Source organism: Rhea pennata, chromosome 5 (assembly GCF_028389875.1).
Source record: "Rhea pennata isolate bPtePen1 chromosome 5, bPtePen1.pri, whole genome shotgun sequence".
NCBI lineage: Eukaryota > Metazoa > Chordata > Aves > Rheiformes > Rheidae > Rhea > Rhea pennata.
The window spans coordinates 31,437,093-31,451,865 of record NC_084667.1 but is presented as its reverse complement, the minus strand read 5'-3'; the positions used below and the strand labels follow the sequence as shown (position 1 = coordinate 31,451,865).

The 14,773-nt window shown below is 40.0% G+C and overlaps 1 protein-coding gene across 1 annotated transcript in view; it reads right to left on the bottom strand.

Annotated features, from left to right (window-relative positions):
* The window catches only part of SPON1 (spondin 1), a 197,999-nt gene that overhangs the window by 29,052 nt on the left and 154,174 nt on the right, over positions 1-14,773 (bottom strand). The window contains exon 7 of the mRNA XM_062577305.1: positions 5,234-5,298. Within this exon, the coding sequence (XP_062433289.1) occupies positions 5,234-5,298 (65 nt within the window). The remainder of the gene's footprint in view (positions 1-5,233; positions 5,299-14,773) is intronic.

Here is a 14,773-nt window from a genome sequence, read left to right as displayed (position 1 = left end):
GAGGTGGAGAGGGTAGGTTTTCAGGCACGATAAACACAGATCTTTAACAGTGAAACATAAGATGAGGAAAGGGTGCTATTCCATTAAATTTCAGGACATAGTAAGGAGTTTCTGACTTAAATGGTTCCTAGTTTAGTAGCATCTGCACCCTCATTCAATGACCTAAATACAGTCTAGTATAAGACTAGACTAGTTGAAGAAACAGATGTTTTGTGGGCTCAGAAAGAATAAAAGAATATGACATAGAAGTAAAAAAAAATCCCTCCAAAACACATAAAATTCCCTGCTCATCTATGGCTTTTCAACTCCCAAATGCTGTAATGAAGACTCACCGTGTGTGGCAAACCAACTGTAAGAATGAACTATAAAACATTTTTTGCTCAAATTGTAGCAGAAGTATTCTATAAGGAAGTGAAGATTGAAAGAGATTTCACACAAAAACAGAAGAAAATGCAAAAAACTATGTCTGCGCTTTCTTCTCCAGATAATATGACCCATAAACCTATTTTGGATTAGAGCCCTTTTTGCATTTCTCTTCACCTTTCTATATTTGTTGTTTGATTTCTCAAACAGGTTACTTTGTTGCCTAGCTTAGTCATATTATCTATTTCAATGCTGAAAAACATATTTGGGGATATCCTATTCATTGTCTGATATCCTCCTTACAAGCTAGGACAAACAGCCCTGATCTCTCCATTGTCAGAGAAAAGATATCAAGGACACACAAAATTTGAAATGGAAGGGGGTCGCTGGGATAATTTGTAGAGGATGAAAAGGTATTTTACAGTAAATATTCCAAGGTGAACACATCACATATATATTGGCTGGACTAATTATTTCCACCCATCTGAATTATAAAGAAATAGTCCTCCTTTTCTGATAAGCTTCTTTTTTGACTGCTTACTAAAGTATTTTCAGATAATCTCCAAGAGAATGGGGAGGCGCTGCTTAAAGGGAAGAGAAGAATTTGCACACAATCAAAAGGCAGAGGAAAACCACAGGAGCATGACCGCTCACTCAAACTGTAGCGAGAGCTAAGCACGAAACTGGAGGGACATACGGAAGGAGAGGGATGACTTTTCCAAACTTGAGACTGTTCAAAACTATAACCAAGAAAACATGCTTATCACTTTGATACGGAGCGGTTGTAACTAACTGTGGACAGATGTGGTAAAAAGGTTGGAAAGCAATGAGAGAAGACTAACTCTGGTGAATATTTCAAAAAAAAATCTAACCTTTTACAGTCAACTAATCTCACTATGATATTTTCCTAGATTAAATATACTGAAAATAAAAAAAGTAATCAGTACTAACTACAGAACACAAGATATGCTTAGTAATAATTACAAACATACTGCCAGAGACCTCTTTCCCAGTGCATTATTTCTTTTAGCTAAGGCTGCAGACTGAAACACTGGCAGAAAAGCAATGGGAAATAAGCAGCTTATTTATGCAGGGACGTGAGCTCTTCCTGCCATTTTTTTTAAAAGCTGCAAGATTTTGAGAAAAGAAGGTAAAGTCACTTTTTCGGTTCATTATATTATTATTTTTTCAAATCAATATCACCTTTTAATGTATTGCCTTTTAATGATACAGCACCAGACAAACCTCGCCACGGATGAGGAGTCTGTGCAGCATGCTGCACCGCGATTAGAGGTCTGTTCAGTGCTGCATGACCTCAGAGCTCCCAGCATCGGCAGGAACGTAAGACTTTATCACTTGCTATCACCTGTTCTGGGATATTAAGAAAATAGTTGCCTTTCTTTAGAATGTTCGTGTCTTTCTTGTTGGGATCCAAGAAGATCCAGCACCGCCTGGTGCAAAGCAATAATATACTTATCAGAGCATTAGGCCCTGTGTTCATGTAACTTCTTATTCCACAGTGTCACGCAGTGCTCAGTGTTTTCCTGTAATTTTCTGTAATAGTAACTGCAGAAAGTGGTTAGACATGAGAGTTACAATCCAAACACTTCTCCCTTTGCCTGGATTAAGAAAGAGCCAGATGCCTATACTGGACATTTTTGTACATGTTAGAAAGTATCCAAATAGAAGTTTATTTATGTGTTATTCCTGTCCAACTGTCTGTTTTCAATTCCAGTCCTTTTTCAGAGAGCTGAGATTTGTAGGGTGAAATGATATTCTTTGTTCTTATGTGGTAATTTAGTTTGGAGGAGCAGTGTTTTTGGAAAATCAGAGATCCACCTGAAGACTGCTTTCTTCTACTCCCCAATCATCATGATGAACATGTTGTTATATAAAAGAAAGATATATATATGATAAAGTCTTTTCCTTATGAAGAGGAATTACAGAACACTAAAGATAGAATGACCATGAGAAAACAGGCAATCGTAAATAGTAAGTAATAGGAAGTTCTTTTTTAGATAAAGGCTCTTAGACACAGCCCTGTAGGCTTCCAGCCTTCAGTCTATGGCGAGCTTGAGGCATTACTTACTTAAGGAGGTATGGCTGGCCTCAGGAGTCACTGCCTCACTGACCATCACTGGGGAAGAAAAGCCTTTTAATTGCATGCTCCAGCAGTGAGAGAAGCCCAGGCAGGACTGCCTTGTGGTGTCCTATCATGGGTGACTGCAGTGCAAATGCAGTGGCTGCCACCTCCGAGCAGACTGAGTTCACTGACTTGTGACACTGCAGGGCCTCTGGAAATCGGCTCACTAGTTCTACGCATTTTGTATTTGTTGTAAAACACACTTAGAAGGGTTTTTCAGCTGTGCTTATTATGCCACACTGTAACACTGCTTTGACATCACTCTCACACCATATTAGATATTAGTCATTTAACTCATGATTATGCAAAAGAAAGTTATTCATGACTTTTAGTCAATTCTTAATTAGCAAGAGGGCCATCCTATGCATAATAATTGACCAAATGTTTCTCCTGAACATTATCCAATCCTTGCACAATTATACTCTGAATTCCACCAGGGATAATCCATATCAGCAAATGGCAAATCTAACACTAGAAGTAAATGGGGATTGAAAAATCTTTCTTTGAAGCTGAAATCTTATTTTAAAATGGAATTAAAAAAGAAGGACATCATGGCAAAATATGATACAAATTATTTAAAAGCTAAAAATTTAACAGTATCTATAAAGCAAAGGAACATTTGTTAGAAGAACCCTTGCCCAGCATTTTAGAGCACAAATACCAAGATACATTCCTTCTGGTGTTACTGAAAGGTGAAAAAGTAAGAAAGAAGTGACTGGAAGAACATCTGGAGGATGTTGCAAATGCATTTTCATACATGGCTGTGAAAGAACATGCCTAGAAAATACCTGAAGTTGTTCATTCTTGACCTTCATGTGAAGTTTATCAGTGATATCTTAAACTAGCTATTACCAGCAGAGGCAGTACACATTAATTAGCTTTGATTTTTATGTAATATATTCCATGTATTTGAAAGATGATGAATTGAGACTTTGGAGGAGGAGGACTTTCTGTGTGCAGAGTACAAGCCTGCTCTCATGTCAATGCCAAAGCCTTCCAAGTCCCCAGAAGAGTCAGTTCCTACTAGCATTGTTCACTTTGATACAAAAGCACCATATATAAATGCTGCTTCAGAAAAATAACTGAAATTGGAGGGAAAAATTAAAAGTGGCTCATTTTATTCAAACAGACCTTAGCATAGCAGAACAGGCAGCTGGATTAAAGTTGCTATTTTACAGTGCCAATTTGGAGTGAATAAAAAGAAGGCAGTAAGCACAAAAAAAAAAAAAAAAGGTATTCACAGCTACTGCATGGCAAACACTACCACCTCCAGCAGGGTTCATTATCTGAATATCCTTTAAAAAGAAAGTACTCAGTATTCAGGGGAATAACACCATAAATAAAGAATGCCATTACTGTCATCTGCACTGAGTGCTTGCTGGCACAGCACCAGCCAAGAACACCTACCTCAGAATTCCTATGCAGAGCCTACAGCTCCGTTTCAGAGTTAAATTTTATCTTCCATGTGATGGAAAATCCAACTCATGGTCAAGTAAATTGTTCTGAAGGTTAGTTAAAGATTTTCCCTGTGCCTGTGGCCTGTGATCTGAATTTCCTTGGTATCACATTCTGTAATAGCAGGGACTGTTTTTCGTAGCAAGTTGAGTGTTTTTTTATTTTTATTTTTATATTTTTTTTTTTTGTAAATCAGCTGTTAGAAATCCTTTTGCTGTTTAAGCTGTGATCAAGTCATCACCTAACCTCTTTTTTGGGGTGGGAGTGGGGGTCGGGGATAAGTCCTAAGCCTCTTAAGAGCTTCTAAGCCTCTTACAGTAGTGAATTTTCTAAAAACTCAACTCTTCTTGCAGCTTTTTTTCTGACTAGCCTCCAAATTTTTACTTACTTTCTGAAGGACAGACAACAAAACCAGGCACAGCATTCCACTAACTCTTTCCCTCATGCTTTTTACAGAGGAAATAGCACTACCTGGTCCCTACAATACTGCAGTGGAATAATTGCCTGTTGCCCCAAGAACTTGATTCAACTCTCCTAACTAATAAAACAACCCTTCCACTTGGTCCTCATCTTTCATCACTCCTGTCAGTCTCACCCATTCAGGCCTGCGTAATTAGTATGAGCATTAGGCCAAGCACAGACAAGGTATGCAGGAACTGTCTCCCCCTCCCCAACCCCCACAGATAAGATCAAGAGTATGCTAACACAGGAATTTATCCCGTTTTGAGCACCAAGGATCCCAAAGTTAGGATCCTGGGAAGCTAGTTAGCTGTTTCACTTGATAAAATAAGTGTGGTTTTACTGCCATCAAGATCATAATGCTCTCTTAGAGAATGGCAAAGAAGCATTTTAGGAGGTTTTTGTTGGTGAATTGGAGATTTTCCTGGATAGAAAACCTGTTATATCTTTGTGTTATTTGCTGCATGGACACAATGCATTAACCAGACACTAATAATATTAGGTGCAGAACTGCACAATATATATTTGAGCAAGCATTGAATAAACATCACTGGTCAGCTAAGGCATGAACTCTTTGGGGTGATCCTTCTGCAGTGACAGTGAACCAAAGCACGTAAAAAAATGAAGAGTTGATGAAGAGGAAAAAGAAGCAATTGTTGGCAAAATTAAAAAAGATAACTCAAATGTATCAAAATATTTTTAGATTGTTTCTTTACAAGAGTAAATGATTATGTGAGACAATGAGTTTGAAGCAGTCCCTTAGACAACACCGGACACAGGGCTGTTGGGACATATTATTCCCCACTTACTTACACATTTAGGGGTTGCCAGGCAGGCCACTGTGCTTTTGCCTTGATGACCGTTAAAACCTCATCGCTCTGTAAAGAGACAAAAGAAGAAAGTGGTTGGGACAGTTTTAGAATGAGAGTAGTATGATTTACAGCAGGAAAGAAGCAGTGCTTGATCAACTGTGCCGCCAGATTCTGAGGCGAAAGATGCCCTCTCCTTCCTGTTGCTGGGGCAATGCGTGGCTGTGGCCGCACAGGGGTCCCGGGAGGCCTGTGGGACCGCGGCCACCAGAGCTGCACCAGAGGCTCTGCCCCCTGCAGCAGCTGAAATCACCTTAAAGGGCAGAGAGCAGCTGCAGACCATGTTGCTTTTGCAGGTTCCTCCCATAAGCAATGCAGAATATATGGTGCTAGAAGCATCCCAGGCCTCAGTCACTGCTGCTTGTTGGAGCTGGCTGGGCAGCAGAGGCCACTTGGTGTGCAGCAGCCTGAGCCAAAGCCGAGCCCCCACCCTGGCCACAGCACGGGAGGTTTGAGCAGAAAGCAGAGAGAATCACTGCTTTAGCCCCAACAAGTCTCTGTGCTCCCTTACAGTGGAGCCTGCAATCTCTCCCTGTAGGAAAGATATGACAGATAAAACCTCAACCTCCCCACCAAAGTGCCCATCTCTCAAGAACAGCCGGGGTGGGGGGGGGGCGGGGGAGGAGGGTCATCATCTGGTGCAATCCTATGTGAGAATAGACACACTTAACACTGAGGCCAAGAGCTAAGTATGGCTATAGCATTGGCAGGTATAGCACTTGTGGAAGAAAACGGCCTAGGAAAATCCTGAGCTGAAGGGAATGTTTTCAGAGTGCTGCATAACCACAACAGGTATAAATAAGAAGAAGACCTTTGCACTGGGGACTTGCCCTAAACCAGTATAACCAAACGGAGTTTGTTCTAGAAACCCTGTCAAAGAGCGAGCTGTGTTGCATCCTGGGCTGTCAGCCCCTGTGCAGTAGCTGATGGGCAAAAAGTGTCCCATGACGCTGACAACCCTCGTGACCACAGGCAATTAACAGGTTAAAAAATCCAAGGGCCATGGGGCACACAAAGACTGGAGGCTGCTGCTCTGGATAACCTAACACAGCCTGAGGGAACGTGCAAGGACACCGTGTACTAGGTAAGGATGCAGAGACCCTGGTGGCTGTGCTGCAAGCTCCTCCAAGTGACCTGCACTCGCTCTTCCCTCCCCATTCATGTGCATGAGAGTCACAGGGTGACACGTACCACACACCAGTGGGAGGCCGTAGGGAGGCAAAGCAGTCTGCAAAGATTATTCCCTCCAGCCCTTAAGAATTCCTGCATCAGCAGTTTAAAACTTTATATGTGGTATAATAAACCCAGGGCAAAACCAGGAGACTGTTAACAAGGCTCTGATGCCCAGAAGACATCTATCAAGTGTTTTTAGAACCATTTAGCCCTTCTCCCCAAGGAATCCACCCAGTAATTCGCCTAGAAGAACAGAGTTCACAGCTCATTCACATCATTTCTACTGTCTTTTAAAAATATTTCCCAATTAGACTAAGAAATCCACCTCATACATTACTAGTAATTGGCACTTCCAACAGAGCTGGCCTTTCAGTTTAGGGATAATCTTGTTTGATAGCAATAGTTCTGACACCCGACGCTAGCTCTAATCCACATATGCACCTGTTTAAAGAAATCAGTTTTTACTGGCTGTTTCTGTCCCAACTAACTCTTTTCACCAAAGCAGTCACAGCACTGGTTTGCCCTCTCCACACCATGCTTTGGTTTTCTGGCTGCGGTGAATGTATGTGACCAGGCCACCCATCTGCCAGCCCCGTGTGGCCTCCCTCCACGACTGCATAATAACGAGTGGAGACACATCTTCATGCAGGAGAGATGCATCAAATCCAAATTCACCTTTAGTAATCTTACTGGTTCCCCCTGTGCCTTCAAAAGTGGAAGTGAGAGCTTCCACTAATTTAAAAGGAAACATTAAATAAATGAAGTTAAATGCCTGGCTCATACATTACTGGTCTTTCTCTGTCAACAGAACTTGCCTTAATTTTAATTTTCCTTTTTTTGACATCTTAAGATTTTTCATCCACGCATATCTTCATTGACTTTCCTTGAGAACACACTTGTATTCAAAATTATTAACACCACAAAGAAAGTCTGTTATAAGCATAAATGGTTATTGCTTAAAATAAGACACTGCTTATCTGATAGAAGCCAATAATTATGTCAACAACATCCAAATCACTCATGTCTGAAAGCATTTTAATATGTGCTATTCAAATTAAAATTGCATACCAAGAACGGATGAACCATGATAAATAGTTTAGTAGTGACAGCAGAAAGAAGAAAATATGAAACAGAACATGTACATTCAAATATTCCTTACTTTTTGAGGGAGATGAAAATTCAGATGCAGCAGCTGAGTTCATGGCCACTTTCTGAACAATAACTAAAATCAAAAGATTCAAAATCCAGCATTTTGATGGGCCTGGAATCAAGATACACATTTTTGGTACTTACAGCTCCTTGACATGGGATTAGGCTGCAAATGGGATTAAATGATTGCTATTTCAGACCGATATTCTAATTACGTGATTCTATCTATCTTGGAAGATTTAAAATGTTCCCATTTTTTGAGACTTTTTTAAAATACAGTGGCTACATTTTTAGTAATGACAATTTGTATACTTTTACATGCACAGAGAGATAGATGAATATCCTTGAGCAGATATTCAGTACACTCAAAGTTTTCCCAGAACAAGTGTAGGCATTAAAAGGATGAAGCCCTAGAAAACAGTACTTTATAAAGCACAATATTGCATTTTGTCTCTGCAGTCTGTTTGGCTTGCATACTCAGGGTTTCCATGTACCACTATTCCCACAATTGTTACAATCAGGGCTTAAATCAGTAAGGTTCCAGTTGATGCCAGCCAAGACTATGTAGGCTTTGGGGTGGCCATGGCTTTTATGTGCATGTGCCTGTATCATCTACATGCAGTTCCCTAAAAATAGAGCAGAAGGCTTTCGAAACGGGCAGGTTTGATTGAACAGAACTAGAAAACAAAACTTTTGAAAACTGGGAAAACTCAGAGCAATGAAGCTAGAGCGACCAAAACCAAAAAAGACTATATATGCACAGTTCTGCCCAGGATGTCCTTAAAAAGGATCTTGCTGCCCACCAACTCAGTGGCTTTCCAAGAGGCAGCAAAGTCCGCTCATCTCCTCCTCGCTTCTGGAAAGCGAGGTCTTCGTGCTGGTCTGGGGCCCGGCAGCTGCCACTCTGCCCCTGAACGCACACATGCACCAACTCGCTCTCTGGCTCCTCCAGAAAAGGAGCACCTCCTTATCCCTGCAGCAGGTCCAAATGCCCTTGTCTTTTTAAAGAGATGAGATCAACTCAAAACTACTAAAGCAAAAAGACACTATCTACCACCTAAGTTCACATCCTTTGTGAACTGACCACAGAAAGCAATCTCTGCAAAAGACACAGTAGTTAGATTTCCTTGCCAATCTCTTTAGCTGTAATTTGTTGGTACATGGTCAAAACTGAGGATATAAAATGCCTGAAGTCAAACCCCCAAATTAATAATATATGACTAGTCAGTCAAAGCACAATTTTCCCATGACAAAATCTAGGAAACTGCCTTGTATAACCTAAATGCACGGACTTTAGGGAAGACAGACATAAAACACACAGTAGTTTTCAATTTTTTGAATTTTAGTTAACATTTTCTTTGAGCTCGTGTTATTACACATGTACCCATTTCTCTCTCCTCTTCATAATCCCCAAGTTTTGCTTTGATTTTTCCAAAGTAAATAAACACTCCATGTCAAAACATGGCAAAGAGAAGAAGTTTGTTTCAGTGCTGTATGTTGCAAGCTGTCTTGTTACTATCTATGTGTTTGGCTGGGACGCAACAATTCCCAAGTACCGAAACTGTTAGATTTTGAAATACAAAACCAGATTATCTGCAAAATGATGTGTGTGTCAAAACTTAACAATTTCTGAAATAGGAAAAGGCACAAAGATACTGCTTAGAACTCCTGAAAATCCTTTAGGTAAAGTCTGATGCACACATATTCCAAAAATTAAAAAAGAAACTAGAAGGAATTTGCAAGCCTGTTTAATGCCTCTGTGCATGCAGACGATGCCAGTTTGGGACTACCTGTCGGTTGTTACAGGGATACACAGGAGGGAAGCTGCTAGCATATTTACTTTGATGTTTAAGGAGGTTTCCTCCTGGAACATGAATCAGAGAATTTGCATTTGAGAATTTGTAATTAAGTTTTTCTCAGTTTGTTTTGGGCATATCTGTACCATGCAATGGAGCACAGCCGTGAAATTCTCCGGATGGAAGAACAGGGCTGAGCAGTGCGATGCGGCACCACCGACAACCCCAGCGCACTGTGGTTACGCTCATACGGCCCTTCCTTGGGGCTTCTCAGCAGCTGTTTTGTAGCCAACAGCCTGCACTTGTTGTAAATGTGCTACTGCTGATGCAGATGTCTGCTGCTTACTTCTGCAAGTCACAAATTAGTAATTAAATTAATACCAGCTCTCAGTAGTCTTCATGGTAAATCCCTTCGAAAAACAGTTAGACATAATTGCTTAGAAAATTTCATATAAAACTTTTGCCGAACCCACTGAAGCCCTTTCTCAATAGGATTTCAGTTTCCACTTGTATCAGAATAACCCTTTCCATAAACATTTAGAGTTTGTTCAAAAGCCTGGTGGAGCTAATAGGATTTTGTAGATTGACTTCAATATTTTTTGGATTACAGCCTAAATTAAAACATGCAAAAAAACCCAAACAATTCTCTCTCCCTCCAAATGCACATTTTTATTTGTGTTTCAGCAGAGGATGGGTGGCTGAGTCAGTAACTTTTCCCCGTTAAAATACTGTCCTCCAAAAAGTGCTAATAGCATGATTTGAAAAAAATTAGTAACACCATTCTAATACAGACAATTGTACTGACATTTTGTATAAATTAAGAATTTACATTATATCCATTTGTTCATGCAGTGTACAAACGAAGATGCATGCAGAATACAGTCAATACGTGGCTCCAAATAACATCTCATACTAGGAAGCCACTACTAAATTAGATCATTCAGCCATGTATGTTACAAAAGATTAAAACGATTTCCTCATCTTCAAGAACAGAAAATGGGACATTGCTCAAAAAGCAGCACTGAAGACAGAGTTTGATTTGAAACCTTTTGCAACCAAAGTGATTTCAAACAGCTTGTTTAAAGGGTAACATCCATTCAAATGTTATGAAAGCTTTCAGCAAAAATTTTAAGCATCATCTGAATACCTTTGGAATAAAAGAGATTAGTAGGATCTGGAAAGCCATGCAAGCCATGTGTGCCTGCTGCTTTTTGATAACTGATGTGATTAGTATCTGTTAAATACTGAAAGTTATTTTTATGAGCAATTTTTATTACTATTTTTATAATATGTGTACAGAGTAACTTTATAAAATGTTACTGTGCAGATCGCTTAGCACTTTGTAATAATGATTTAATTCCATTCAGCTAAATGAATGACAGTGTTATTATCTGACAGCAAAATTAGTCAGATTCAATCAGCTGTGAGAATGAAAAACACCTGTTTTGAGCAAGAGCTTAATTGCACTCATTTCACACTGCTATCGGTTGGCATTCAATTGGTTGTTTCAGAACAGCCAGCATTTGATTATTTCCACAATACCAACCCGCATAATATCTGAATGCCTTTCAATCTGCGGTGGACTTATTTTCACAGGAATCTTTGAATGCAGAAAAAGCAACATTACCCTCAATTCACAGAGGATGCATTGAGTGCCTTCTGGAAATGAACTAATGTAGCTGAGTTTTAAGATAGTATCTTAACTGCAGGATCATCCTTTCCCTCAAAAAATAATTTCTCATCAAAACAGGAAAAGACACAGCAAAGAGTAGAAATATATAATGTACATTGTGTCCTTTGTGGGGAATCAAATGCTATGAAAATGAGAAGGCTATGACACTTTGGATGGATAGTTGGGCAGTCCTAACAAACAGATCAGTCTTCTGCAATAAAAAAGTGGAAATAAACCTCCTCCTTCCTTACTCCACCTCCACCCGACTCCAATGCCCAGAAATCGCTTTAGGGTGTGGAAAGCCTGTGTTCGATATCCCTAGAACTTTTCCTTAGTTCATAAAAATAGTTTCAGGTCAATAGAAGTCATCAAAGCCTCAAACACTGGTGCCTTACTTCTGTGTACAATATGGAAGTAGCTGTTAAAGACTGCTGGGGAAACAGCCCCAACCAGCTGCAGACACCCAAAAAACAGCAAGGCTCCCACAAGGAAGAGTGCCAACGTTGTGCTGAAGACATAATTATTCTTCTTGAGGACTTAGATGCTTCACTCAGTCCTAAAAGAAAGCATTTATGCGTGAGTGACAGCACGGAGCTCTCCTTTGAAAGCAGGCATCTTTCTCCTAAAATATGAATAGTGATAGTGCTTTGCTGTAATACACTACTGTTTATACCTTTTATACAGCTACAGCTTCTGATCAAGGAGTTACAACTACCTAGAAAATGTCCCCATGGCTGGGTGAAAGACTATCTAGATGACATTGCTATCTTGTCTACTGATGAAATGATCGCACTCTGAAAAGTGGCTTCAGCTTTGGGGCCAGATGGAGTACAAGAGCACATCTCATGGTGAAGGTACAGGCATGGAAGGAGGAATTCTCTGCATGGGACTACTTCAGGTCCTTATCTAATAACCATGTTATGTAAGAAGGAGGCTATCTGGCAAGAGGAAGGTAACTGGATACACGTACTTAAATTCTACTTAAGTTGTGATTGAGGTGTACTTTCTTTGTTCTCATACGATGGGATTCAATAACATAGCTTTCAGTACAAGTTTGCTTGATTTTCATTTATGAAGAATTCAACTGCAGCAACAGATGTGCTGGAAGATGGATTACAAGACTAAAAAAAACAGCAAGTACCCTTTTACTAAAACAAAATAAAGAACCAGTTCTTTTTAAAGCATTAACTGACACAAAATACCCTGTTAATTATGTTCAACGCATTGTGGACTTCCATTGGTGTTAGCTGGAGTATGCTGAGCTTTTTCCTGGTTGATAAAACCTGTAGGTGTCTTGTCTACCTCAGTTTTACAGATGCATTCGAATAAAAGGATGATGATGATGTAAGCATGTTACTGAAAAATGTAAACATTTTTAGAAAGAAGGAAGTAGTTGTCCACTCTGTGGTAATGAAGTATTTCAAATGCATTGGGGGTAAAAGTATCCACATGCATCTTTCTTTGCTCTGCAGCCCAACTTCATGTAAATGTACTTATCATGCACATTTGCTTTATAGTAATTGTGAATATGATCTCCTGTAATGCACTCTGAGTGGTCATGACTTATTACTCATACAAGCAACCAGCCTGGTTTGAGTACGCCCAGCTTTCTGAGGATTTCTTATGTTGAGTATGTCAAAAGTTTTCCACAGGCATTATCATGGTCATTGCACAGTGTTACTCGCAAGGCTACTACGAGCTACTACAACATCATGCACTACATCTACTTCCCTGCCCATGCAGCTAGGGAGGCTGCTGAAGATACCTTAAACCTCAGGGCCGAGATACAGTTCTCTTTTACATGCAGACATTTTTCGATGTAAAACTCTGCAGAAGCTGCTTTTTTTCCAGTTCAGAAAAAAAAAGAGCATTTTTTGGAAAAAGTTAAGTTTTTCAGTCACAAATTACTTCATCAGGGAAAAGAAATCATACCATAATTAAAGAGGGGAACTTACAGCTACCATTTATTGACTACTGAATTTTGTTTAATTCTCTGATCTATTTATATTCATGCAGGCTATACTTAAATCCATTAGCACAGATTCGGGGTTATTTAAGTGATGGCAAAAATCCATTTCAATCAGTGCAATTTTATCAGGACTAAGTATGTCCATTTTAATTTGGCTTCCTTGTGCTTATATATTACTCATTTTGTGAACTTTCCAAAACCAGTGGCACCTGAAAAAAACACACGGTAATGTAATATACAAGTATGCCTTATAAATGTATAAGATATGCCTCAACTGAATTCAATATTTGATCACAGTACATGCAAATTTAATTTTTCCCTGTACAAATAACCATTTCTTTAATTTAAAAAATGTTATTTCTTTTCTTCTAAGATGAAGTAATGACATTTCAGAGCTATGTTTTCCAGTTCATCAAACATGAAGGCTTGGGAAAACTTCTGGGCTTTTAATGACATCCACTGAATTACAAACGCACAATTTTGGTGCTCAGATAAACTAAAAGCATACAGCTTGGGTGCAACTGAAAAAAGAAAAAGGTGAAGAAAAGAATGACATTTAAATCCAGTCCTGAATTTCTACTCTGCAAACAGGTCTAGTGTTAGGCATGCAAGTATGCCAGTGCCTCAGAGAGCGCCTGCTTAGTGCCGTGCTGTGCAGGAAGGCTTTCCTGATTTGGGTACTGAGCGATTTTCTTAACACAGTCACTTTCACACAGAAAAACCTCCCTTTCAGATAATCAGGCCGACAATTTCCTCCAAACATGGGTATTATCCATATTTTTTCAGAAAGCAGAGATATATGTGTCAGAGCTGTAATTTCAGCCTGGTGGTAGCTGTTAAATAAACCTTGCCTGCGGCGTGCGCTGCAGCCGGGGCAGCTCGCCGGGCCGCGTTTCCGCAGCCAGGCCCTTCCTCATTTTCCCTGCCGCAGGAGGTCCGGTGCAGATGCCAGCTGACAGTGCACTCTAAGAAAAGCTTTAGAGAGAAAGAGAGAACTGCGAAACATATATAAAAATTATACAAGTGAATTAAGGAATGACAGTTCCTAATTTTGGCTGGCATTCAAGCAGAGGGCACTTCATTACTGCTCTTCACATATATCCCCCAAGCCCTGAGGCGCTCCAAGTTAACACCCTTTGGCATGACCTGTCCCGCAGGGTTGTCTTTCCATTAAGTGGTTGTTTTAGAAGGGCAAGGTAGCCTGCAATTACCAACAGCCGTGTTGCTAATGGCAACAGGGGATAGCAGATGCCCTATTTTCTTTCCTTTAAGGGGCAGTTACATAACCTAGGCTCTCCCAGGAAAGTGATAATTCATTTTTGCACAGGCTAAAGCTTGGCAGCATGGGTTAATGAGCCCTAGGTCCGCTGTGAGTATTTCAGCTCTGGTGGTCTGTGGGTAAGCAGGCTGTTACAGCAAAATAGTATCCCCTGTGAATCTGCTTCGTGAATGCAAGTTGAGTTTCTATTGCATGTTTTTCTTCATTCTAGGTAGAGCATTCTCTGCTGTCTTTAGAAACATTTGGGGCCCTAAATCACCTTTACCAAAAACAAGGGAAGATGTTTTTATTTTACGTTGAAATGGCTACTTTTTAAAGTAGGAGAGTAAACTAGGTTTTGAAGCAGACCATGATGGATATAATTTCCACCCTTTGCTTAGCACGTTTATCCACCAACACCTTTTCCTCCTCCTTCTGGCTCAACTTTTCCTCTTATCAATGCTTTC